Source organism: Purpureocillium lilacinum (assembly GCF_023168085.1).
Source record: "Purpureocillium lilacinum CBS 284.36 DNA, scaffold_3, whole genome shotgun sequence".
Lineage (NCBI taxonomy): Eukaryota > Fungi > Ascomycota > Sordariomycetes > Hypocreales > Ophiocordycipitaceae > Purpureocillium > Purpureocillium lilacinum.
In genome coordinates this window covers 2823351-2848801 of record NW_027072113.1, presented here as the reverse complement: position 1 = coordinate 2848801, position 25451 = coordinate 2823351, and the positions used below count along the sequence as shown (strand labels likewise).

Below are 25451 nucleotides of genomic sequence, written 5' to 3'. Positions count from 1 at the left end.
GCCAAAGGAAGTGCGTCGTGGCTCGGACCTTTCGCGAGCTCATTACCGCCCCCCGTGTACGGACTACGTACGGCAAACGGCCCACGCACTCCGCCCGCCGCCATCCAACACGCGACGCAGAACCCACGGCATCGCGCCGATTTGAAGATGGCGGCTCCGTGGCCACCTTCAAGCGACACGTTACTTGCCCCTATCCAGCTCCGACCGGCGATCTCTTCTCTCCCCTGGGCCTGCAAGACTCTCTCCCCGACAATCAATCACCGCACATTCGGACTGATCGTCAAAGTGGCTCCCCAAAACTACAGGTGCTTCAGCTGGCACCACCGCCCAAGCTGTCTCTCTCCGCGCCACCAAGGGCCCAGGGAATCCAGCATCGCACCCCAGCCGATACCTACCCCGGGGGGGTAAGGACCACAGGCAAGTCTCCCCCCTCGCCGATTGCATCTCGACTGGAATGTCGCTCTGTGCAGCCGAGGTGACGTCAAGCGGGTAAGGCCAGAAGCAGAGGGCCTTTGATACGGGTCGCCGTATGGGAATGACGATATGGACAAGGTTTCTCCCCCACTATGGAGTCTAGGCCCCAACGTTGCTGGCCGGAACCTAACTTGCCAACTGGACAGCTTCTTCCAAGTGGCACAGGCCACCAACAGTCCAAGGGACATGTTTCTCCCGTTGTCCTTCACGATTCCCTTGTTGGCCACAGCTGGCATGGTAATTAGGCCGTTGACTTTGGATTGGATGCTGTAGCTCGCCAGTCGGTCAACCAGTCTCCTCCCAGCTCGAGGTGAATGGGTGCAAATTCGACTTCAGACGTTTATCCGCGTCGAGGCGCCCGCCATCGCGATGCCTCCTCGGCAAGGCTCCCCAGGCCTCCAGTAGTTCGGGCCTCGCAGCGCCTCCCGACCGCTCCGAATCCCTGGTTCCGGAGCCTCGCTCGGCTAGCGAGGCCACCAATCGCGCCTTGGGTGAATCGTCTTCGCTGCAGTCCCCATTGTGACATCTCTTTGACAGGACACCCCAGGCCGCGATGATTCGATGGAATTATATGCTCGATCTCGGTGTAACTCGATGTACTGGAGTTACTGCAGAGTACCCGCAGCAATCGGGCCCCTACATTCAGGGCGATGACAGCTCCGGATGCAGGGACATGGTCCGCATGACGGGCAGGCGACTTGAAAGTCAACTGCGTTCAGTCCGTGGCAGTACAGGACGTTCTGTTGAGCTTCTCCGATGGGCAATGCAGGGCCCCAGCACGCGTACGTTGACGGTGACAAGCGGGCGGTTAGTGACAGGAGCCATCTCGACACACACACTTGCAGAGTCCAGCTAAGCCGCATAAGGTTCTGTACCTTGTATCTGTCAGACGTTCGACACACAGGCCCATCACATCTGAGCCGCGGACGTGCGCCCATTGATTTCCACCACTCAAGCCAAGATTGCTATCGGTCACCGCGCCAAGGCTGTTGTCTTGTCAGCGTTGAACCTTGTGCCGGAGGATATCCCCTGGGCTGGCGCCGCCCCGGCTCAGTCCCACGGACAGGAGGCGCATTGGCAGTCTGTCAAACACGGCAAGCATGACAGCCTTGTCATTCTTGTCAAGGACGGCGGGCGTGGAAGCTTGGCGGCTGGGCCACCACGGAGGTGGGCCGCCGCGCAACAATGGCGGCAAGAGACAGTTGGCCGGTCTTGCACCTACCTCCTGTTCGAGTCATGGCCGTGGGATATCCATTCAAGATGAGACCTTCGGCCTCGACACTCGCAGCTATTCTTGGCCGATCCATCGTCTCTATCATCCTTCGTCCCTGCAGGGTCGTGCTCGGGGCAGCGGAAGTACGCGGTCGGGCCAGATCTCTGTCGACCCTGAGACACACGGTCTTGTTTGCCGCGCTTGGACACCCAACACGCGTGCAGCCATGGTCATTGGGTCGACCACTGCACAGCACGATCAGAAGTAGGCGATGACCATTCGCGTGGAAAGTGCCCGCCTTGTCGGCTGGGATCGTCCGGTCAAGGTCCGCAAAAGCACTGCTTGATCCGCCCGGGCCTCACCAGACGGATCCGCCAGCGCAAATCAAACGAGCAGGAAATGCTTCAGTGACGAGACCCATATGGTCCTGTTGGAGATGGCCTCCCGCGGAAGAAGGGGGCCTTGGGGGCCCAAAGCCGGCGCCAAGAAGCGCCACCTCCCCATTGACTCGGTGTGGTGTCCCTGAAGCGCAACGAAGCATCAGCGCGCCAGCGGCCGCTCGCGGAAACCTGCCGCCCCGCCAGTGTCGCATGGGAGTGGCTCCGGTGGGTCGGTGGGCTCGCCGTAGGCGCGGCGGAGCCCCGTGGAACGAATGGAGCTGATTCCATGGCTTCGCCGACACACATCCGACGGGCTCCAGTGGCAGTTGGACCCTGAAATTGACCAAGGCGGATGGGCGGCTGTTCTCGTGCCCGTCGGGGTCACCGTGGATGGGTTTGATTTGGTTTCAACGGGCCAGAAGAGGACTACTACTTCGTACTAACGTCACCTTATAGTGGGCAGCTGTTGTTGTTGTTGCTCGGCCGGGTCGAGTCGGCGGCTTGCCACCACGGCCACGAGGCATGTCTAGTTCGGCATTGAGCCTCAACTGCCGGCGAGGAACCCAGCGACATCATGAGCAAAGGAAAAAAAGAGACGTCAAGAGGGACTCGTTCAAGCGCCCGATGACTCTTCACACAAGACGGCTCTCGCCCGACTTTTCACATGCGGCACCCACTGACAAACGACATTTGTTCCTCGTTGCATCGACGCTGGCGCAATGTCGGCCTTGCTGCTCCGTACTCGCGCAACCACTACTATTCCGCGCTGGCTGGGCGGATCAGAGAGCAGTCAGCGTGCAGGGTTCTGCTCCACAAACCCACGATGCCTTCGACGCGACAAAAGTAGTGACTTTACATTGCAGGGGATGACCATGTCCATAAAGCGGCGATACCAATACGTACAGTAGTGTATTGATGCAGAACAATATCCTGTCGTTGGGCATCACCCTCGATAGCGTCCAGGCACGGTCCAACATATAAGATTGGCGATGATCACGGGCCAGGTGTGGTGTTCTCTCGAAGCCCACGGACGAAGGATCGCACGCGCCTCGTCGAGCATGGACTCTATCTAATCTTGTCGGGGCGCTGCCTGCAATCTGTGCTGGCAGCTTTCAACTGACAGGCACCTGCGCCGGCCCGTGGCCGTTTCTGTATGAGGATGCAACCTTTGCCCTCCCCGCCATGCAGTGGTTGGTGGCTTGAGGCTGCAAGATTGGCCTCGACATCCGTGCCATATGTCAATACCCGCCAACGTTTAATACGGAAGTTGGTGCTATTCGCACAAATAGAAGAGTCTAGTCCCATAGACATATCTAGGGACGAACCGGCCATTTTTTTTGGTATGCACCTCAGACACGGAACGGCAGCGGGGGACCGCATGTTGCTGCTGTTGCTGCGGTTGTTGCAGTCGCTGCCGTCTGGTATATTCATGGGGGCTCTCGCTCTGGCCGAGGCCTGCACACCTTATTCATGTGTCACGAGCTGCAGTTTTCTATATGTGCGAATAGCACGACTCGTGGGGAAATAGCAGGGCCTTTACACATTGGTGTTGCCGCGAAGGGCGCGAGGCGGGAGAAGCCGACCTAGCGCATATCAAGGTCAGGGCAGGTTGTGCCTGCGAGGACGAGTCCTGGTCCAGGAGAAGAAGCACACTGCTGGGCAACGACGAGGACTCTGTCGGCGAAATCCGGCGGCAGAGCAAAGAGGCTGATCGTGCTTGCTCCGCAATGGAAAGCTCACTTCCAGCTGGTCTGTGGTGTCTGGCGTCCGGCGTCCGGGCAGCCCTGGCCGGTGTGGACTCGTGGCCCGGCCCATGGGCATACATCCACCAGGGGCCTCTCGCGTCTCGCTCGCTCGCTCCCGTTTGAGCAGCACCAGCGTACTTGTTCATTTAGGGCAAGCACACCACGCACGGGTAGGTAGCCGGGAAGGGCGCGCGCGCTGTGGATCCGCCTCGGCAAGGAGGGCATGTGCCCATACGAGTGCCTACCAAGGAACGACAAGGCGCGCGGAAGTGAATTATTGATCCACGGGAACAGGGAATCGCCTCAGGACGGGGTCGCGCGGGATCCATCCTGTTACTAATGACATAGCTCCTGTGGCTACCGAGGGCCGTCTCGCTCTGGGCTTTTTGGTTCTGGCGTGTCACGGGTCTGGACGGCAAGTCCGCAATTCTGGCACCACTCGCAGGGGTGGGTGGCGATGGGGGCGCCGGTGGCAGACGGGGCTTCCAGTGCGTGGGAACAGACGGACGGCTTGAACGGCTACCGGATCAGTAATGCTGCTTTGCCGGGTGGCTGGAGAGAGGGGCCCCTTCGCCGGGCCGGGCTGGAGAATGCTCGCCCAAGGCTCGGGGCTGGCGGGCGGGCGGCGACTCGTGTTGAAGCTTCGGGGGGCGGCTATCGGGCGGGAATGGGGCGGGAATTTCTCGGCGTCCGCGTCGCCGGGGCCTACAGCTCGAATTGCAGTGAACCTGATCCCCGTAGTCACCAGTACAGCGCCGCCGCCCAGCCGCAGCTCAGCACGGCGACAACGCCCGGGAGGCTCCGGAACGGCGGGCGCGCGCACACACGCAGACACATGGCATCCCTGGCGGCGCGTGGCACCAGCTGGCTTGCGGTGCGGCCGAGACTGTTGTTAGTGGCTGACATCATGCCTGTCCCCGTCCTGTCCTGCCCGTCCCGTCAGCGCGCAGCGGGTTCTAGTAGCGCACAAAGCTCGGGATGATGATGCCACTGCTACGCCAGCACGGATGATGATGTATTATTTTATCCCCTCGCCCGCCCTCCGGTGACGCCGCGACGAAACGCCGCATTTCAACGAGAACGCCTCTCAATTCGCCCCCCGTGCTTTGCACCGTCCATCGCATTTCCAACGATCAACAATCATATAAGAGCAGACTTGCGACAGCAGCGATTATTAAAAAAGCGAGCAGTTTCGCAAACGGCCTTGCTCATAAAACCAAAGCGCATTTCATCCCTGCCGCTGCAACTCAAAAATTTTGGCTTCGAGCCCGGCTCCGCTCTTTCCGGCGTCGCGCGACCCTCGCTTCTCCAGACCGATTGAACTCGCCCACCGCCCCCTCCGCATCCCGAGCCGCGCCCGCGAAACCTACTTGTATACACGCCCGACCCGCCGCGCGCCCTGCCGCTCCATCCCGTGCTCGATACCTAGATTCGCACGCTCTATAGAACTACCACCACCACCAACACCACCACCAACCGCTCGAAACAACCCCGCCGCCGCGCATAGCAGCAGCAGCATCAACAGCGTCATACCACAATGAAGGTCCTCAGCAAGGAAGAGGAGGCGGCGCACTACAAGGTCGTCGTCAAGGGCGGCCTCATCGGCGGCACCGCCGGCCTGGCCCTCGGCCTCGGCGGCGTCCTCCTCGCCTCGCGCCGCTACCCTGCCTTCCGGGGCCTCACGCTCCCCTTCCGCACCTTCCTCGTCACCTCGTCGGCCACGTTCGGCGCCATCGTCAACGCCGACCGCGACAGCACCAAGTTCCAGCGCGCCCAGGACCCCATGAGCACGTACCAGGACGCCAGCCAGCGCGCCCAGCAGATCCTCCGCGAGAACGAGTCGGCCTACCAGCGCTTCATGAGCTGGGGCCGCGAGAACCGCTACAGCATCGTCTTCGTCTCGTGGCTCGCCAGCATGGGTCTCGCGCTGGCCATTGTCGGCCGCGCCCCCATGAGCACCTCGCAAAAGGTCGTCCAGGCCCGTGTCTACGCCCAGGGCCTGACCCTCGCTGTCCTGATCGTCTCTGCCGCCTTTGAAATGAACGACGCCAAGCGCGGCAGCGGCCGCTGGGAGACGGTCATGGTCCTCGACCCCAACGACCCGGAGCACAAGCACCTCATCGAGAAGAAGGTCCACAAGGAGGAGTACGAAGGCCAAGATCTGTGGAAGGGTAAGCAGCCTGAAGCCCCATGCACCATCATGCACCCTCCCCCCTCCCTCTCCCCAGAGGATGCCGTCCGACGAAATCTAGTACATCTTTGAAAGCTAACACCGCCTTCTAGACATGGTCGAGGCTGAGGAGCGCCGGTTGGCCGCCAAGAAGGCCAATGGCAACAAGGCATGAGCAAGAGACCTCAAATCATAGACGACTCCCTCCATACATACGAGCCTCCTCGCAAAACCAGCGATAGGCTCCCACAATCACCGGCATCAAGCAACCCCCGCAGAGCGAGGGCTTGCATACCACACGACCATACAACACATCTCCTCTATACCAAACCCACCACCACCCCCCGTTTCCTCGGGCATAAGGGCTCGCAAGCATTACCGCGGTCGCATATCGGAGTTTCGGGCACGGCTTCACACGGGGACCCCACGTTTTCTCGGGGGGCCACACTTTTGTATATGTACAGAAGCGGGGAGCGGGCGGGCAAAAAAGAGTTTCGGGGCGGGAGAGAGTAAAAGCTCCCCCCTTGGCACTTTGTATAATAAGACGAATTTAACGAATAGCATTTCCGAGCTTCAGGGCTCCCGTTTGACCAACATAGATGCTTAAGTGATGGACATAGATCTTGACGTCGTGTTCTACATGCAGGCGTTGCGTAACTGTTTATCTGTTTCGGCGTTTTATCGTCTGGGCCAGCCCTGTCGTGGCGAAAGACATGCCAGGTTAGAACGTATGCAAAAGATGCCTCGAGGGCACGGCAAAGGCCAATCCACCTGGCGCTCGCCCCGTCCTGTGCAAGAATGACCCTATCCCCGATTTACCAACAGTCCGTTTCCTGGAGCGTGTCCTCCCGCGCATCTCGTCCACACTCTTATTGCGCCATCTCATCTACACGAATCGGGGCTCAAGGCGTCAGTTCCGTCCCCCCTCCGCGGGTTCGGGACGCACGGATGTAAGCTCGCCCAGTACGCGCAACGCCGTGCAGATGTTCTGGCACAGCAAACTGGCGCAGTCTAACGACGCTGCGCGTCGGGCGCCTCTCCAGAGCAGGAAACCATGGCGAGGCCCCCTCTCGTCTGGCCTTCCCTGCTATACTTCAATGGTAAAGTGGCTGATTTGCGAGTAGTACGCGTGGACCGCGAGTTCGAGGATGGTCACGTCCCCAAACACCTCGCTGCCGTCAAAGCCGCCAATAACGAGTAGCCTACTGTCGTGCAGGACTGCGCCGTGGTATCCGCGCCCGCTGGGTGGCTTCCCGTAGACCCTGCGACGGTCCCACGTCATGGTCACGAGGTTGAGGAGGAGCACGTCGTTGCAGTATTCGGCGCCATCGTGGCCGCCAATGACGAAGAGGTAAGATCCGACGAGGGTGGCCGTGTGGGAGAGGCGGCGGTAGGTGACAGGGATGTTGACGGCCTTCCAGACGTGTCGCTCAACATCGTAGACCCAAACATCGTCGAAGCACTCTCCGCCGTCTGATCCGCCGAAAATGATGAGCTTGCTGCCCACCATGTTTGCTGTATGGTAGCCGCGCGCCCTGGGGCGGACATCCTTGATTCCTGGCGCCGTCTTTTCGGCCCCGGAGATGAGCTTCCACGACATCTTGGTCGGGTCGCTGACGTCGAGGCGCCATATATCGTTGAGGGCGCGCACGCCGTCGCCACCGCCAAAGACGTATATGCCGTTCTTGTATAGACAGGCCGTGTGAGCGCGGCGCTTTGAAGGCACCCTGTCACCGACGATGCGGGGCTTGGTCCAGCGAAAGTTGACTGTGTCGAGGACGTAGACCTCGTTGTAGTAAGCGGGGCCGTCACCGCCGCCGAAGACGACAAGCTTCTTGCCGACCGCCGTGCATGTCATGGCGCGCAGCGGCACGGGGATGTCGCCGACCATGTGCGGGACGGACCAGGAAAACGAGTCGGCGTCGAGCATGTACATGCTATTGAAGCAGGTGCGCGAGTCGCAGCCCCCAAACACGTACACGTTGGAACCGATGATCGTCGTCGTGTGCGCCCTCATGTTGGAGTGCGGTGCGCCGGACACGAACGCCTTGGACCAGTACATGCCCGACGGCGGTGCCGGCTCGACGTCGGGCCCATCGTCGGGGCCGGGCAGCGCGGGGTAGGGGATGTGTTGCCCCCGCGGCGGGCGGGTGATTTTGGCACCCGTCGTGGTCGTCGTGGCCGTCTTCTGCCGCGATGTGACAGACGCAGACAGTGTGCCGCGGTTCGCTGCCGACGCGGACGCCTTGTTGGCGGTGCCCGAGAGCTTCTTGTCTTGGTCGTCCTTGTGGCCGTCGGCGGAGGCTTGCTGCTTCTGGTCCTGCTGTTGGGATCGGGTCGTTTGGGCGCCAGCGGTGGAGGGCCGAGAAGGAGGGACCTGTGAGGCCGACTGAGAGCGCTGGCGTATGGCTACGTCCGAAGGTTTGCGCCGGCGGTCGTTTATGCTCTTGCTCGCCAGGTGGCCGGGTGTGTGGCTCCTGGGCAGCGGTGCGGGCTGCTCATCCTCGTCCTCGTCTTCGTCGTCGTCGTCGTCGTCATCGTCGGACGCGTTCGAGTCATCGAGGCGAGTCGGCCTGTTTTCCTTGGGAGGTGGGCTCGGGAGTATCTTCTGTGACCGCACCGTCTTGACCTTGTGGTTGGGGTGGGAGCTGGAGGTGACGGCCGCCGTGGTCGTCGACACCGACGTCTTGCGCGGCGACTTGGCCGACTTGTCCGCCATGGTCTCACGCGCGGGGTGGCATGGCCGGAGGTCGGACGCTGAGCTCGGGGCGAGGTGGGTTGGCGCCCGGAGGGTGCGTGTCGCTGGAGAGGGGCGTGGCTGGGAGGGGAAGAGAGTGTGCCTCTGGAGTCTGGTGTTTCAAGCCGCGATGATGTCGCCCGGACCCCACCTGCCTCTCTGATAGCGGACCGAAGCGCCAACAACCCCTGGAAAAGCAGCGGCTTACCCTGTAGAAAGAGCATCGGTGGCAACCTGAGTTGCCCATCCGTGGTTGAATGCCTTTATTCATCGGACGCTAAGCGAGTGCCCTCCAAGTTTCCATGCCTCGAAGTATCATTCCAAGTGCAATGCCTCAGTAGAATGCGTTCCTCCGTAAACGCAATCGTCCGATGGCATCAACAAGAAAGCCAGCAGGGGGGGAGCGGCGGGCTGACCCTGTCCAGCACGCGCCTCGCCTCACCTTGGGCCAAAAGAGCGAATCAGAGTTTTCATATAATATTTCTTGCACATACATACGATTTCATAGAAGACTTCAAACCAGAGTCGACGAAGTCGTGCACAGATTCACTTTGGACGTCGGGCGGTCACGTGGGGCGGCTTGCTGTGTTCGTTTACAGCGGCTGCCCAACAGCTGGCCGACAACTGCAGCGGACCTCGTTCTAGTTCCACGGCAGAACCTCAAAAAATTTCAACGACGCTTCTCATCTTCTTGAACAAGAGCCGCCATACACACTCACGGGTGGCAAAGTCACTCAATCGAGGTTTCTGAGGACCCGCGACCGTTCTGGGGCCTCTTTGCCTCTTTTCCCGAGACCAGTGATCCCCAAAGTTCTCACAATTCCATTCGCCGCGGTCGCAACGTTGCTCAAGCAGCCCGTTGAAAGCCACAACGATTGTCAGAAGGATTCGATCCTCAAGACTACGCCGCCCGTACCGAGATAGCTGTGTCACAACAGCCACTTCCCTGACGCAAGATGAGCGAGGCATCAAACCCGGAGCGAGCTGAGCTCGCGCAAGATGCGAGCAACATTGCCGTGGCTACAGTCTCACACGACGCATCCGAGGAGAGAGCAGCGAAGCGGCTTAAGATGGACGCCTCAGCTGAATCCGAGACTGTCGAGTTCGCAGAGCCACAGGTTCCCGGAGAGGGTCTGCATGACGCCCCTGCCAAGGAAAACGAAGCACGGCCAGACAACCATGCAAACGACGCCAGAGACCGCCGAGCTGGGCTGGCTCCCGTCAAGAAGGAGTGAGGCTCATCCCCAAAAATGCACAGAATCCTGAGCGCTGACGGTACTGTACAGGTATCTCATTGATGTTCCAGGTGCCAAGAAGAGTTCTGACGCCATGGACGACGATGAGGCTGAGGGTAGAGATGCTAACCGTGACGGCCAGCAGCGCAGGGACGACAGAGACTCGGGCGGCAAGGGCAAGAAGGAGAAGAGGGGCGGCCAGAACGTTGAGCGCACGTTTGGCAAGTTTGAAGACGCCTTGCCCCTCTGCAACAGCCGAGCCTTTACCAACGAATTCTCGCCTCGGGAGTGCAAATACGGCGATCGCTGCAAGATGTGCCACGATGTGCGCAAGTACCTCGCCGAGGGCCGACGCGACGATGTTGAAACGTTTGGTGGGAAGTGCCCCGTCTTCGAACAGTACGGATGGTGCCCGTCCGGCTGGAAGTGTCGATTCGTTAAGAGCCACATGGAAGAGGTTGAACGCGATGACGGACGCAAGGAGCTGGTCTTGGTCAACAGATCGGCTGAGAACGAAGGAAAAGACGGCGAAGAAAAGGAGGATGGAACCAAGAGCGACGACAGGGGCCAAGGCGACCACGATGAGCGCCGTGCTGGCATTGTCAACGCCGTCCCTTTGACCGACAAGATCAACCTCAGTCGCAAGCGCGTCGACTTCACCAAAGCGGACGAGTACATCAAGTGGATGAACAAGGAGTCCGTCATCAACAACGAGTTTCACCACCGCCGCAAGGCGCAGAGCGACGAGGGCATAGAGGACCTTCGCGCGCGCTTCGTTGACCCGCCGTTCAAGCCCTCCGAGAAGCGGCGTCTCTACTTCGGCCCCGAGACCCCAACCCTTGCTCCCCTCACGACCCAGGGCAACCTCCCATTCCGACGACTCTGCGTGGAACTGGGCTGTCAGTTGACGTACTCGGAGATGGCCATGGGCATGCCCATCCTGCAGGGCTCCAAGTCCGACTGGACTCTGCTCAAGGCCCACGAGTCGGAGATTTCCCCGCCCAAGGTCACGCCGGGCAAGTCGTTCGTCTTCGATGATTACAACAACTCGAAAGACCTCAAGTTCGGTGCCCAGATCTCTAGCAACCAACCCTGGGTCGTCACCAAAGTCGCCGACGTGCTCAACCGCTACTGCCCGCACCTGCGACTCATCGACCTCAACTGCGGCTGCCCCATCGACATGGTCTTCAAGTCCGGTGGCGGCTCGGCGCTTCTCGAGTCGCCGGGCAAGCTGGAGCGCATGCTGCGCGGCATGAACGCCATGTCGGGCGAGATCCCTATTACGGCCAAGATAAGAACGGGTGTGAAGGGCAACCGCCCGGTCGCAACACAGCTGCTCGGGCGCCTCGCGTTTGGCGCCCGTGAGCACCGAGAACGCCTCGGCGCTCCTGGCTGCGCCGCCGTGACGCTCCATGGACGCAGTCGCGAGCAACGCTACACTAAGAAGGCCGACTGGAGCTATATTGGCGAGTGCGCCGCCCTGGTCAAGACATACAACGAGCAAAAGGACGCTCTCACCGACACGGCCGCCGAGCCCGATGCCAGCACCCTGCCCAACTCCAAGGACGGGCGCATGTATTTCCTCGGCAACGGTGACTGCTACTCCCACTTTGACTACGAGGAGCACATCTCCAAGGCGCGTGTCGATAGCGTCATGATTGGCCGCGGCGCTCTCATCAAGCCTTGGGTCTTTGAGGAGATTGAAAAGGGCCAGTACCTGGACAAGTCGTCGAGCGAGCGCCTCACCTACATCGAGAAGTTTGTGCGTTATGGTCTGGAGGCATGGGGCTCCGACGAGCTGGGCATCGGCTTCACGCGCCGCTTCTTGCTCGAGTGGCTGAGCTTCACGCATCGCTATGTGCCCATTGGCCTGCTCGAGTACCTGCCGCCGAGCCTTAATGATCGGCCGCCGGCGTACAGGGGACGTGACGAGCTGGAGACGCTGATGGCCTCTGACAACTACAAGGACTGGATCAAGATAACGTACGTACACGCGCTTCTGTCTACCCCCTGCAAAAATACACCAGATGAATGCTGACACAAACCTAGGGAGATGTTCCTCGGCCCTGTGCACCCCGGCTTCCGCTTTCAGCCCAAGCACAAGTCCAACTCCTACGAGGCCGAGGGCTAAATTCACAACACGGACGATGTAGGTGCGGATGACCGGATCGGAAAACGGGCGTTTCGCTGTGATCAAAAATTACTTTGAAAGCATACGAGCGAGGAGCATTTCGCATCGGGGCGAACCACTGCAACATGAATGAAGAATTGGCTCGCTTTGGCGGAGGTAGCTGCCGAGGGCACGCCTGCACCTCCCTGGCTATTGATTCTAGTAGGACTGCAGGCGCATCACGAAGGAAGCTGGCCAGATAATCGATGAAGAAAACTCGATGCTAAACGAATGCGGAGGCATATATCGTGCTTCCCAATAAGCCGAAACGTCCCGTGACGAGGTGGCTGCGAAGGGACGGTGAAGGCACCTGAACCCGTCCGTCTCTCACTCCTGGCCATATGCGCAGAGGATTTCCTGGTCGAAGAAGTCATAGGCACAGGTGTCGCCAGTGTTGTGGCACTGTATTTTGTGTCGTCAGCCAGCCGCCCAGCCACTCACTCACTCACTCTCAGTCCCTCGTGTGACAGAAGAACAGGATACGGCCTCAAGTGAAAGGCACAACCTTGGGGTGGGGAGGACCACTTGACTTACACGTTGTACGCCACACCGCGTTTCCTTCCAATACCAGGCAGTGTTGGGAATTCCAGACCCGACGCTTCGACGCTCGTGTCCCGCGATGTTGTCGTGATGGGGCTTGCCGTGGGTCCAGGTCTCGGCCTTGTGAGGGTCGTGGCCGTGCCTGACTCTGTGCCTGCAGACTTGCCTGTGCTCGTCGCACGCCTGTGTGTTTTCTTCTGTTCAGCCAGCCGTCTCCTATACATAGCTTGTTCTTGTATAGTGAAGATGAGTGAGTGGATGACGTAGTGAGTGCGAGCCAGAAGCCCGTCTCAACTAGTATGTCATATCCGGCGTATATGTCCATGTGCGCGCGCCCTCCTTTCTCAAACGATGGAGCGGAGAACTCAACGACTTACTCCCCAGGACATCCACTTGTAGCGCTGCACATGAGAAAGAAAACACACTCGTTAGCAATGTTCTTGATACATTTGTGCGACACGTTAGTTGGCGGCTCTCTCTCACCTCGCAGGACTCGTCCGTGTAGTCGTACTCGGCTTCGTACTCTTCGAGCGACTTCATCGCGTTGGCGGCGCCCAGGGCGGCGGCCAGGACGAGGGCGTACTGGAACTTCATCTTGCCTACTGCGTCTGCCTGCTTCGTCGTCGTGAATCTGTTATGCAGGAAGGGGAAAACCCTGATTTGCTCGTGGCGGATAGGATGGGCAGATGATGTGACTTTTCCCAGGCCGCCGAGACCGTGGCGATGTGCTTTCGTCTTATATACCCGTGACGACAGCCTCCGATGCTTGGCCTCCCAAGAGCGAAACCCCGGGCTTTTATCTTTTCAATGGAGGTTTCTGAGCGTGCGCCGCAGCGCAATGGCACGGCTGAGGCGCGTTTGCCCGACAGTACTCCCCCTATCAGCCTATTCAAGTCCTGCCGGCTCCAGTCCAAATGGTGCCGCTAGTTTCGCCTATCTGATGATGGCCCCGGGCGATATTAAGAGCACTCACACGTATATGTAATATATGCAAATATTGGAGAATGCTGTAATAGCCCCGACTCACAGTTTGCCCGACGCGTGGCAGGTACGCACTGAAGTCGTGTCATGGGCGTTTGGGCCGCCGCCACGAGCGATCCGTGTACTCCTCCTCGCTACAGAGCACAGACCCGAAGACAGACCATCTCTAAGATATTCAGAACAACAAGAATAAGAAATCGCCCTCGGAAGCCCACTCGCTCACAGTCCTCGATTCATCAATCGCCCTCAACAAACCTCACCCCCTCGCAGTATCCCACCCCATGGAGATCATCGCGCCAGCACGGCACCCTCGGCTCGTTGCACTGTATTGCGGCGCCCCCCCCAGCCGCGGTCAGTCAGAGAAAACTCACGCATCCCAAGAGCAAGAGCGAGAAGAGCCCATTTCGCGAGAAAATCACTTACCTTGCCGACGGAGCAAGAAGGCGAAACATACTCGTAGGGCCAGTCCATAATGTCGTGTTTCTCGGCCCAGTCCGGGTCATTGCGAAACCGCCGCCGCAGCGACGGCGCCGGCAGCCCGAGGTGCCAGTTCAGGCCTCTGTACATGCCGTGCTTGACCGTCGCCAGGCACTGATTCTTCGTCGGCATGCACACCTGTTTTCTAACATCAGCTTTCTGGCCGTGTGTACTAGTCCGTCGCCATCAACGTCATTGGGGGATGAAAGCCAGCGGGGCTTCGGCCACTCACCCCCTCGGACCAAAAGACGTGTCTCTATTCATCGAGAACGTGAACATGCTGATCCTCGAAGGCAATTCGGTTTGTTGGCCCAACGTACCTTGGCCACGATGATGTCTGCGCATTTAGGCGCAGAGTCGACGGCAATCGCCCCGAGAATAGGCAGGAGGACAACACCGCGAAACATCATGACGCTTTCGCCACAACTGTGAAAAGTTTACCGCCAAGATTGCCGAATCAGACACTTCTGGAACCTGGGCTTGGTCTTATGTAAATGTGTACCAGGAGGCAGACGCGTATCATCTACCGCATGGCCGATATACTCTCGTTCCAGTACTCGCCTGGAGCCCACTCGCCTGCAACCTTTGGCTGGCAGACAGGTTCCGTATCAAAAGCGTCACGTAATGGGGATCTTCCAGTTCGAGCCCCGTACTTACTTCGATTCCACGTTGGCGGAACTGGGTAAAGGGCTTGCGTAGCCGGGCATGAGATCTTGCCATTGATTTGATAGAAAATACAGATGTACATGAAACGCTCGTGCACCATCGGGCGGCTGATATGCGACAAGGTCTTCAAGCCCCATCACCGCCCCGAACTCGGTCCGTGCGATCGCCTCTCAATATTTGTTCTGACAACGAGTTTCCATCGAACCCAGATATACAACTCTTACGAGTAGAAGTGACTTCTTTGCATGCCATCGGCCGTTGCGTATTCCTTCTTGCCATCTTCAGGCTTCGCCACCGCGCTTGTGATCGAGTTGGTCCTGCTGTCGTCACCTGCCGCCTTAATCTGCTTGACCTCCTGTCCGGGGCGCTTCAGCACCTCCAGGTACGTGGCGGGTAGGTAGCCCTGCCGGCCATCGCGCGATCGACATTGCCACCATTCGCTAGGCTGTCCGGCAGGGTCGTTCTTGCTCAGGACGGCAACCAGGTCGCCCTTGCGCGCCTCGAGCTCCATGCTGGCGTTGGTGTTGGGCTGCGGGAGGAAGTCGTAAAGCAGGCGGCAGAACTCGAGCTTGGAGGGGTCAACAGGCTGCTGAGACTGCAAGGCCTGCTGCTGCAGGCGCCTCTCCTCTTCCTCGTGCGAAGCCGAAAGGGTTCGAATCATCTTGGACATGAGATACGGAAGGCCGAACGCTGCGGCGAGGAAGAACAGGAGGGGCTTGCGGCTAGCCTTGGCGGGTCCGGGCGAGCCATCGGGGCCGGGCCGACCCTCGAATCGGGCAAAGGCGGCGGGGGTGAGGGCCGTCGCATCTGCCGGCGGCGGACGGCCGGTAATCTTGGCGATGAGCGTCCGTATCCAGCGGATGAGTGTGAAGATGCCGAGGATCGAGCCCAGAGTGTCGCGCAGGTTGCCAAACTGCTCGGCAACGGAGACCATGGCTGTCAAATATATATTAGTGCATGTTGACGTGATGCTAGGTTATGATGTGACCTACCGAAGAAACTTGAGTGTGTGGCCATGTAGGTGCTTTCAAGCATTTGAGCGAAGCCGCCAAAGGCCGTGACGATGCCCTCGAGCATCTGGAAAGTGGCCGCCGTGCTGTTGCTGAAGCTGTTGGTCAGGCTATTGGGGTCGCCGCCGGGCATGCCAGGCATGCCCCCGTACATGTTGCCGTACATGCCACCGCCCATGCCACCTCCATATCCTCCGTAGCCGCCGTACATGCCGCCAGCATAGCCACCTATGCCGCCGAAGCGAGAGTACGGGCTTGAGTATGGAGAGGAGTAGCCACCGCCGTAGGCACTGTATGGAGAGGCGCCGACACCGGGCACACCCATGCGGCTGTACGCAGCGGCGTTTTGGTTGACGGCGGAGGTGAGCGAGGAAGGGCGATCGGGTACCGGAGGCGCTGATGTGGATGAGCCAGGCAATGTCGTTGAGCCGGCGGCTGTCGCTGTGACTGGAGGATTAGGAGTAGCGGTGATGGAGGCTGGCGACGGTCAGTTAGCACACAGGGAACAGCAGGCGACAGAAGGAAGGGTGAGACGGCGGGTAGCACGAACCGGAGGGCACCGAGGCGACGCCGGGCCGCTCCCAGGGCTTGGGGGGCGATGCCATTTTTGTCGGGAATGAGCGGCTGCTCAGCCCGGGAAATGGGAGGATGCGCTGGTCCTGACCCTCAGGAAGGGTTTGCCCAGAGTTTGCCGCACCGTATGCCGAGCGCTACGACGCTCTGGTCGAGTCGTCGTTGGGTCGCTGTTGGTGACTGAGCGCAGTGTTGGTGGGAGAGTGACGTCGGTCCGACGCTGGCTTTTCGCGGTGCGGCGATCGGCGAAACCGACGAACGGCGGGGGGCGAACCAAAGGGCAAAAAACCGCGGCGCAGGCCCGGGCTGGGCAAAAGTTCAAAACAAGGCGGGGGCGCTGTGATGTCGCCTGGCAACGAGCGCGCGGTGCAGCAGACCGCGATGCGTCGAAAAAGGGATGATGAGAAACGAAGACGCAGGAGGCGCGGGCTGGGAGGAGGAGGAGGAGGATGCGGCCTGATGGGACGAGCAGCAGCAGCAGCAAGCGGGCGCGGGCGCGGAGGCGAGGCAAGGCAAGCACGGACGGAGACGGACGGTTTGGGAGGCGCGACCGACGACGGGGCGCTTGGGGAGGCAAGAATGGGGGAAGTGGGGCCCTTGACTGGCTCGGCTGCAGCATGTGCCTCGGCACTTTCTGGGGAAAGCCCGCCCTCTCCATTGAGTGCAGGCGCGCTTGACCGTTCCTGCCTAGGCATTTCAAGGAGCGTTCTGCGTTGGTGTTGCCGAATTAGTCATGGTGCCTCCAAGGGTCGGGACTCGCGCCCAGGCGCAGGCGTCTCTAGATATCAAGTACATCGATTCAACTCAACCCAAATCCAACCTCTTTGACGATTTGCTGCAAGTTATCAAGCTAGCTAGACTTCTGAACCCGGCTTACTTGAATATCGTACCGCTGATGCCCCAAAGCTTATGAACTTCCTGCCGACGCAAGTCATGCTAAGGCGAGCTGTAGCCAAGCTTGCCCTTTGCGCTGGCTATTCCATCACCGTTAACCTGCGCAATTCCAGCAATCTTGCACTCGCGCCAGTACCACAAGCCAGCCCACGTCGCACCGGGACCAACAAAGAGCTGTCCGGCAACAACCCCCAGAGCAGCTTTGAGAGCCTCTCGGGTCTTTATGTATCCCTGCCGATGCAGTGTCCAGATTGACCAAAGATTCCCACTTACGTATGCCGCAACAGCCAGCGCCATGTCGTACCTGAAAAACGTTGCCAACTGCGCTGCCAAGTTTGGAAGTCTCCAGTCGGCCTTGAAGGGATTTGGCAACTTGAAGAATGTCGAAGCCAGGTTTATGCCAGGGCGGTGCCAGCCGTATGCCAGAGTAGCAATGTGGGCGGTAGCCTGCACTGCAAATGCAAACGTGTATACCGAGCCCAGCGTTTGCACATCTTGATCATGGCTACCTTTCCTGCCGTCGCGCTTCTTGACGTCCTGGCTTCGATTCCATTTCCTCAAGCCCGTGGAGATTCCGTACGTGAGTATGTTGACAAGCGGCGGCGCGAATTGCCACAACCCAAGCCAAGCGTGCCAGGCGGTCTTGTTCGGGTTCGGTGCAAGTGCCATGATGGTGGGAACGATGAACCCTAGAGTGACTGCAGGCACAAGCGACTGTGCCACCTCTAGGGGAATGGCGCGATCTGCCGGTCCGCAGACGGATGAGAATGCGCTCAGAATAGCATGAAGTGGCGCAATACGCCCAATCCCTTGGAGCTGCATCCCTGCATTGAACAGTATGGACAGACTCAAGGCACTGCCCTGATTACCCCGTCGGTATCCTTCGATGGTGTAAATAAGAACGGGAGAGATGAGTTGTGGCAGGAAGCTCCAGAGGTGCAATCTTGCCGATGGACTCTCGATCGGTATCGCCAAGATGGATGTTACGACCTCGAAGAAAGCGCTGACAGCATTGTTGCCAAACCATTTCAGACTGAGATTGCTCTCACTCCAACTCGCGACGTCGTTGAATGGCAGACGGAAAGAGCCTTTTGACAGCATCAGTGTGAGCCCCATACTTCCGACGAAGGCACCGCGGACCCATTTGTGTGTAGACTCATCCACGGGAGTTGCGGGAAGTTCATCGTTAAAGGGAATAAGGCGAGGTCGGTGAGGGACGGGAAGTCGTTCGATCTTTGCGGCAGGAAGGTAGTTGCTACTCATCATAGAGAACACCTGTCCTGGCCCGCCCAGTGGCTGTATCACCCTTTGGACGAGGGCGGTGACGATCGGGCACTCGTTTGCGAAAAGCGCTTGCATTTCGTGTGCGCGTGCCACAATTTCCTTGGCGCGCTCATGCCTGGCAGATTGTGTTTGTTGGAAGACCTGCTCAACCTCTTCGTCTGTGAGGTCTGCGATGCTGCCTCCACGGCTCTCCCTCAACGAGTTCAAGCAGTTAACCAGTACCGCACAAGATTCCAAGGCACCATTTCCGCCTTGGCCGCCAATGGGATTCGGCTATGTCAAGAGCTACAGTCAGCATTGACTCTTAGAGATATGCATGCACATTCCCGAGGCAGTATCTTACCTTGTGAGCAGAATCCCCAAGCGTGATGACTCTCTTGAAGAACCACTTCTCGTAAACCATTTCATGAAGTGGCGTCAGCGTAGACGTGAGCCGCTTCTCAAACACGTCTCCAAACGTGACCTTGGTGGTAATCGGGACCGTCGCATTCCGAGTTACGAAGTCGACCTCGTCCTCTTTAGAGTATCGGGGGATGTCGTCGCCAAACTTAGGGACGGGCAGTCGCTCCATCATGAACCAGTACACTCTGTCGTCCGGGCCGGAGGCGACGAGCTGAGACCGGCCAGTGCCGAAAACCAGGTGCTGCTCGCCAGGGACCCAGTTTGGGACGTGCTGGGCTATACCGAAGCTGCATCTGTAGTAGCAGGGCACGCGATTCTTCTCGGTCGGGTCGAAATAGCCTGGCTGTAGCTTGTGGCCGAGATCCGTCATTGACTGTCGAACTGCGCTGTGCACTCCGTCTGCGCCGACTAGGAGCAGGCCAGGGAAGACCGAGCCGTCCGCGCAGATTGCTTCGACACCTCCCTGAATCAGGCCGACTTTAATGACCTTTTTCTGCACGAGGATTCGTTCTTTGTGCTGGATCTTGTCATGCAGTATCTGTAGCAGCTTCTGACGATCAAAAAAGTAGAGACCATAGCTGTGCCTGCCAACTCACAATTAGCTATAAGAAACACTGAAAGCCGCTCGGCCTATGGCCCTAAACTGAACGAACCTCTCCTCCAGCTGTCCGAAAAACTCATGGACCGTGGACAAAACCTCTCCGTTCTCGGAACGAGTATGCGACGTATTGTAGGGACAAGCGCCTCCAAACAGCTGCTTGATTGGATCGACACAGCCAAGCTGATCGAGGATCCGCAGCCCGTTGGGAAACATGCCGATGCTGGCCCCAACATCAGGGGCGATCTGCGAGTGGCTCTCGAGTAAGATGTAGTCTATGTCGAATCGCTCCAGCATGAGCGCCAGGGCCAGGCCGGCAATGCCTCCGCCCGCGATGACGATTCGACAATGCGAAGCCATATCTGACTAGATGAGAACAAACTGACAACCAGCACGAATGCCATTGTAAATATAGTAAGGAGGTTGGAGTATTTAGGCAGAAGTCTGGCAAGCGTGTAAGTGAGTCTGGGGCCGCTCAGGTAAGCGGCGTTCGGGGGTTCATGTCGGAATTCCTAGATATACAGTCGTCCGTTTAATCTACTAGGGCGGCTTCGCCTCATGCATCCATGCATCCGAGGTCTCAGTTTACCTCGCGCGATCCCTTTAAGGAGCCGAATCTGCAACTTCTACCGAGTCTAGAGGGACCTGCTAGTCCCTCACTAGAGGCCGTGGTCGAATGCCGACATGGCCGCAGCTTTCTGCTCGTCTAACTAATTTGGGCTTGCGTCCTGAGGGTCGTCGTTCTGATGTTTGCTCGCGTTGGTCCAGCATCGGCGGTTGAAGGTCGTGGTGGCCGGTATTACACAGCGGCACTTTATCCTGCACAGTGCACACTGTGTGCGCTCCGACGTGACCGCGATGACCACAAGCCAAGCGCCTGCACGACGCTCAAGTGTCTACTTCCAGCAGCATTAACTCACCGAGTGACCCGCGACTTCTGCCATACTCATTAGAGCCCCGCGCAGTTCTTGTTCCCAAACAGGAGACGCGTCACCGTACTCAGACAATGTCGCGTACATTGACCGGCCTTGCCGTGTCGCGCGACCTACACGCGACATAAACGATGGCATCGCAGCGGCATCCCAAGCGGCCGCCTTCCCCAGGCCTCATCCCCAACCCGCTCGTCAAGAAGCGCAACCTCGCGTGGACCATCGCCATCCAACCCCCTGATGAACAAGACCCCGACGAAGCACCGCCGCAGCAAGTCAGGCTCAACGATGCAGCGCAACCAGCCAAGACACCACAACCGCCGCTGCCATCCACCGCCGCCATCGAGTCCGGCGCAACCACCATCGCCGACCACCTCGACCACTTCACCGCGGACCTCTCCTCACACGTCCTCTTCTCGCCAGCCGTGCACCATCAACTATCCGTCTCCGCGCTCTCCTCGCTGTACGAGGCCAACGAGGGGAGCCCCAATGGAGCGCACTTCGTCATCCACCAGCATGACCACCCCGTCGCGGGCACGCACTACGACCTCCGCCTGCAGATCAACGGCTCCAGCAGCGCGAGCTGGGCCATCATGTATGGCCTGCCCGGGGACCCCAATAGCAAGAGGCTGAACCGCAACGCGACTGAGACGCGCATCCATTCGTTGTGGGTGAGTGTTTGTCCCCCGTCCGTGTCCCTGACTTTCTTGAGTAGCATAGCATGGAGCTGAACATGGCACTTCATGTAGAATCACCTCATCGAGACGGCCTCACCGCACACCGGCACCCTCCTCATCTGGGACACGGGGACCTACTCCGTGCTTCCGCGCCGCAGCAAGCACGCCCCGAGTGAGGACCCATCTTCGCAGCGAGAGGACTACCCCTCGCGCTCCTCATCGCCCGACGCAACGCCCGCCACGCAGCAGGCCCTCCTCGAGGAGGCGTTCCGCAACCGCAAGATCCGCCTGCGCCTGCACGGCGCCAAGCTCCCCGACCCGTACGTCCTCAACCTGCGCCTCACCAAGTCGGAGGACGCGTCCGGCCGGGCCAAGAGCCTGCGCAAGCCGCGCACCCGCAGACGCGGGAGGACGAGTGGCGGGACGCCGCAGCGGGGGCAGAAGCAGCAGCAGCCTGAGACGAGCGAATCTGAGGAGGATGGGGATGGGGATGGAGATGACGTGCGTGAGTCCGTCCGAGAGGGCGACGCTGACGCGCATCTGGCGCCCCCCGCGGAGGAGGCCGACCCAGCAGCCGACGTCTCCGCACTAGAGCGCGAGCTCCGCGAGCTGGAAGACGAGCACGTTCGTCGCTCCAACGCATACCCGGGGGCGCACAACTCCATCGGCAGCATCCACCAACGGAAATGGTACCTGTCCCTAGACCGGCGGGCCTGCGGCTTCACCAAGCGCCGCCATGGGGGGAAGATCATATGGGAACGTGATGATGACACGGAGCGTAGCACAGAAAGGAAACAGGGGGGAGAAGACGTAGCAGGCGATATGGAGGCCAAAGCCAGGGGTGAGTCTGCCTGCCTGGCGTTTCCATTCTACGTTCGTGGACCAGAGTACGAACGGAGCGTCGTGACGGGACGGCGCGGGGAGGAAATTCTCAAGGACGAAGGAGTGACCAACTTCATCCCCAGAAAAGGATGGACTCCTGTTTTGAATTAGCTGGACCTCGCAGAAAGGGTAGATAATCCAGCCGCATCAGGCCCTCGGTCACACGAACGCCTGCCTCGGGCACGCGCAAGCATATTTGCAGTTCACTGTTTCCCTATTGTCTAGCTATAGAGCCAACCCTTAGAATAAAGGCTACGGGCTACGGGCTTAATGGCCGCAAGCCGATCATAACAGTGCATCAATTGCGAATGGTCACCATCAAACCACGCCTGTTAATCACAAATCCTGATGGAATCTCGCGTGGTCCACCAAACAAAGGCAAAATTGGCCGCGATAGCAAGGCGCAGCTGAGAAATAAACAGCATGTCCCATTCGTGGAAAACCACCAACGCCTTTTCCCCCATGCTTGGCTAGGATGGCCGCCCGTCTTCGTGTGCTCCATTCCCTAGTTTCCGGTGCCTTGTGAGTCGTTGCAAAGAAATCGAGATGCGCGAGTAGCCCCGCGGCTGGTTTGAGGCACAGCAATACCTCACGAGGACGCTGGCTTTGTGTCGACAGGCGTGGGCGCGATACGTCTCTTCTTTGGTTCCTTTGTGTCCTCCTTCTCGCTCTCGCTGGCATCTCGCTTAATGCCAGCGGTGGTGCTTCCCGCCTGTCGCGGTGTTTCCGGCGGTGTGGTCATAGGGACCCCACCTGATTTCCCTCCAGCCGTGAGGCTCGGCATGTTGCCCCCCACAAGAGGAGGATTGCTCACAACGCCAGTCGGCACCGAGGAAGATTGCGTGGCAACAGAAGATGTCGAGTTCGACCTGGTGGGGGAAGAGGGCCGCTGTGAGACCGCCGCCGCCGATGGGGGAGGCGACGGGGCTGTAAACGAGCTTGCTGAGTTTCGGTGATGGTGATGTGTGCCATTGTGGAAGGGTGATGGAGGAGCAAAGCTGGTTGTCGGAGTCGGCACCGGGGTATTTTGGCTTGACGCGGGATTCGCTGAGCTGCCTGCCGCAACTTGCTGAGGCTTCGGAGGTCCAACCTCCCCTTTGTACACATCTCCCAGTTCGCCAGGGGCAAATGATAATGTGGAGCAGAACCCATCTGAGGATGAGATTACCAGCGTCAGGCCGTCACTCGCCCTGTACCATTGTTAGTGCTCAGCTCATGAATGTGTACAGCAGTGTTTGACACTTACCAGGCCAGGTCAGTGAACGTCGCGCAGTGCAGGTTGCTCACGACGCATATGGGCGTCTTTTGCTGCGTATCATACAATAGGACAGCATCTTGTGTGGCGACCGCATATACCATACGATAAGCCAAAGAGAACGCTGGTTTGGGACCTGGAGTAGATGCGTCCGTCTCGACGTTGCCAGACTTTGATCCACTGGTGGTGTCTGAGGCGGCCGTGCTCGGCGGTGGCGGGGGATCCATCACGGAGGTTGCTGGTGACGGCTTCGCCACGGGATCTGGCAGTGAAGGAAGCGGCTCTTCGGACGATGACGTGTCGATAGTGATGTGTTTCGTGGAGGGCGGGGACTGGCGAAGGGTGTAAAAGATAGGTGAGCACTTGACGACCACAGAAGGCTTCTTGTGGCCGGGAAGGTGTGCAATAGGCGGCTTGTTGATGCCGCCGCGTGTGTAGATGTACACGGTGTTGATGACTTCGTAGGTCGGCTTCGCGTCTTTGTCGTTCTGGTGTTGCGTCTGATACTGTCCAGACGGCGTCAGCAGCAGACTGCCGTCTGGCGTAAAGGTGAGTCGGCGGAAGAAGGACGTCAGGGTTTCATTTGCGTAGAGGCTGGCGTTCTTGACGCTCAGGCCCAGACTCGCAGCCACCGAGTGTGGTTTTGGAGACGCCTCCATGGGCATGACGGCCGGCAGTGGCATGGAAGGAGCTGGCGAGACAGATCGTCTGGAAGAGAAGGACGAGCGGCGGCTGTGGCTGACAACGCTCGGCGGGTTCATGGGTACGGCAAACGAGGTTGGCGTGCCCGGCGCAGACGGCACGGGCGAGCCTATCGACGTGCTAGAGTCGACAACGGACAACTGGGACCGGTGACCGAAGTCCGGGGGGGCAGGGCTGCTCGACGAGATGCGTCGAGGAGGCAGGTCTGCTTTGATATGGCTCGCCAATCTCGGGGGCTTGTCGTCTTGACTGAGGGTGTACTGGCCATCCTTTGTCTTGAGGGAGTAGATGTGGACAGATCGATCGGAGGATTGCGTCGCGATATACTCGTTTAGGGGATCCCAGGTGACGCCCTGGACGTAATGGCTGTGTTCGGCGATTTGCCGGACGAGAGAGCCTATTGTTGACATGTTAGTGTGTTGCAAGGAGCCACGGAAGCTTGGGAAAGCTGCCAACCTGTGTTTGCATTGTATATACGGGCAATGTTGTCCATGCTACCGATGATAAAATGGGCAGCATCTGGAGACCAGGCCAGATCGTATATTTCGGCTCCGCTCGAGCGACACATGTGCTTGGCCCTCCATGACTCCTTGTCATCTTGGGCATCGGCGCCGAAGCCGGTCGGGGGAAGCTCGCTGGGGACCCAGAGGATCACATTGCCGTCGTCGCCGGCAGAGGCAAGGACCTCGCCTAAGAGTATTCAGCGTGAGCATTCGACAACGGGTAAGGGGGAGAAGCAGCAGGCAAGAGAGCTCCAAATACCTTTTGGGGCCCATCGGACGACGTTGACGGCCTGGTTGTGTTTGGAGAGGGTCGAGAGGTATTCGACTTTGCGGTCCGGGCCGTCCGTGTCGACTTTCCAGATGCGAACGTGGTTGTCACCACCAGCAGTGGCCAAGCGGCCCTTGCCGGCGGGCTCGAAATGGGCAGAGTAGACCGGGGCGTTTTGGTCATGCCAATTGATGATGAGCGGCGCGGCCTTCATTGTGTCGAAGGCACGGCCGATTGTGCGGCATGTGTGAACGTGAAGGAGGCGCAGAAGTCGATGGGAAACCGAGCGTGGTGTATTTGGCGGAGCGGGTTGTTGCAGAGTAGGGTCAGCTGCGGTGCTCCGGGGGGGAACAAACGACAAGAGATGATTGAGTTGAGTTGAGGGGGGGAAACAAAGGCAGTCGAGGGAAGGGGAGAGGTTGTAACGTCGTTAGCGACTTGGCAGCGGAGGATCGCAGGTGGCAGTAGTGGCTTCGGTGGTGAGGCCAATGGTTCGACACGCGAGAGACGGGACCGTGACCAAGACTTGGCTGGTCATTTGCCCAGTGCAGTAGATTGAAACCGCGCTCCGCTGGCGCGCGACTGACTGTTCCTGCGAGGCGTGCGTGGTGGAGTGCGCCCGCCCGTGTGTGAGCGAGCGAGAGGTGCCCGGTATTGGTATTGGGTGGTGGTGGTGGGTGTGGGGG

General features: G+C 59.2%; 8 protein-coding genes across 8 annotated transcripts; 3 read left to right on the top strand and 5 right to left on the bottom strand.

Moving 5' to 3' along the window:
- Positions 1–5349: 5349 nt before the first annotated feature.
- PLICBS_004436 (replication factor C, subunit RFC4) lies at positions 5350–6157 on the top strand (the record flags this gene model as incomplete). The annotated part of the gene is made up of 2 exons (XM_018326223.1): positions 5350–5983; positions 6096–6157. 2 exons carry the CDS (start codon positions 5350–5352, stop codon positions 6155–6157), a joined length of 696 nt encoding a protein of 231 aa, XP_018175975.1.
- A 912-nt stretch (positions 6158–7069) lies between these two features.
- On the bottom strand, positions 7070–8701 carry PLICBS_004435 (uncharacterized protein; the record flags this gene model as incomplete). The annotated part of the gene is made up of 1 exon (XM_018326224.2): positions 7070–8701. One exon carries the CDS (start codon positions 8699–8701, stop codon positions 7070–7072), a length of 1632 nt encoding a protein of 543 aa, XP_018175976.2.
- Positions 8702–9675: 974 nt separating this feature from the next.
- On the top strand, positions 9676–12085 carry PLICBS_004434 (tRNA-dihydrouridine synthase 3; the record flags this gene model as incomplete). The annotated part of the gene is made up of 3 exons (XM_018326225.2): positions 9676–9950; positions 10006–11937; positions 12004–12085. The coding sequence occupies 3 exons, from the start codon at positions 9676–9678 to the stop codon at positions 12083–12085; spliced, it is 2289 nt and encodes a 762-aa protein (XP_018175977.2).
- A 366-nt stretch (positions 12086–12451) lies between these two features.
- On the bottom strand, positions 12452–14254 carry PLICBS_004433 (uncharacterized protein; the record flags this gene model as incomplete). Its single annotated transcript, XM_065600516.1, has 4 exons — positions 12452–12526; positions 13042–13065; positions 13148–13276; positions 14069–14254. The coding sequence occupies 4 exons, from the start codon at positions 14252–14254 to the stop codon at positions 12452–12454; spliced, it is 414 nt and encodes a 137-aa protein (XP_065456588.1).
- Positions 14255–15008: 754 nt separating this feature from the next.
- On the bottom strand, positions 15009–16403 carry PLICBS_004432 (peroxisomal membrane protein PAS20; the record flags this gene model as incomplete). The annotated part of the gene is made up of 3 exons (XM_065600515.1): positions 15009–15724; positions 15781–16275; positions 16349–16403. 3 exons carry the CDS (start codon positions 16401–16403, stop codon positions 15009–15011), a joined length of 1266 nt encoding a protein of 421 aa, XP_065456587.1.
- Positions 16404–17307: 904 nt separating this feature from the next.
- Positions 17308–19909, bottom strand: PLICBS_004431 (uncharacterized protein; the record flags this gene model as incomplete). The annotated part of the gene is made up of 3 exons (XM_065600514.1): positions 17308–18822; positions 18893–19529; positions 19605–19909. 3 exons carry the CDS (start codon positions 19907–19909, stop codon positions 17308–17310), a joined length of 2457 nt encoding a protein of 818 aa, XP_065456586.1.
- A 703-nt stretch (positions 19910–20612) lies between these two features.
- PLICBS_004430 (uncharacterized protein) lies at positions 20613–22148 on the top strand (the record flags this gene model as incomplete). The annotated part of the gene is made up of 2 exons (XM_018326228.2): positions 20613–21149; positions 21228–22148. 2 exons carry the CDS (start codon positions 20613–20615, stop codon positions 22146–22148), a joined length of 1458 nt encoding a protein of 485 aa, XP_018175980.2.
- Positions 22149–22626: 478 nt separating this feature from the next.
- PLICBS_004429 (uncharacterized protein) lies at positions 22627–24979 on the bottom strand (the record flags this gene model as incomplete). Its single annotated transcript, XM_018326229.2, has 6 exons — positions 22627–22790; positions 22852–23093; positions 23141–23227; positions 23284–24391; positions 24451–24684; positions 24757–24979. 6 exons carry the CDS (start codon positions 24977–24979, stop codon positions 22627–22629), a joined length of 2058 nt encoding a protein of 685 aa, XP_018175981.1.
- Between the last annotated feature and the right edge of the window lie 472 nt (positions 24980–25451).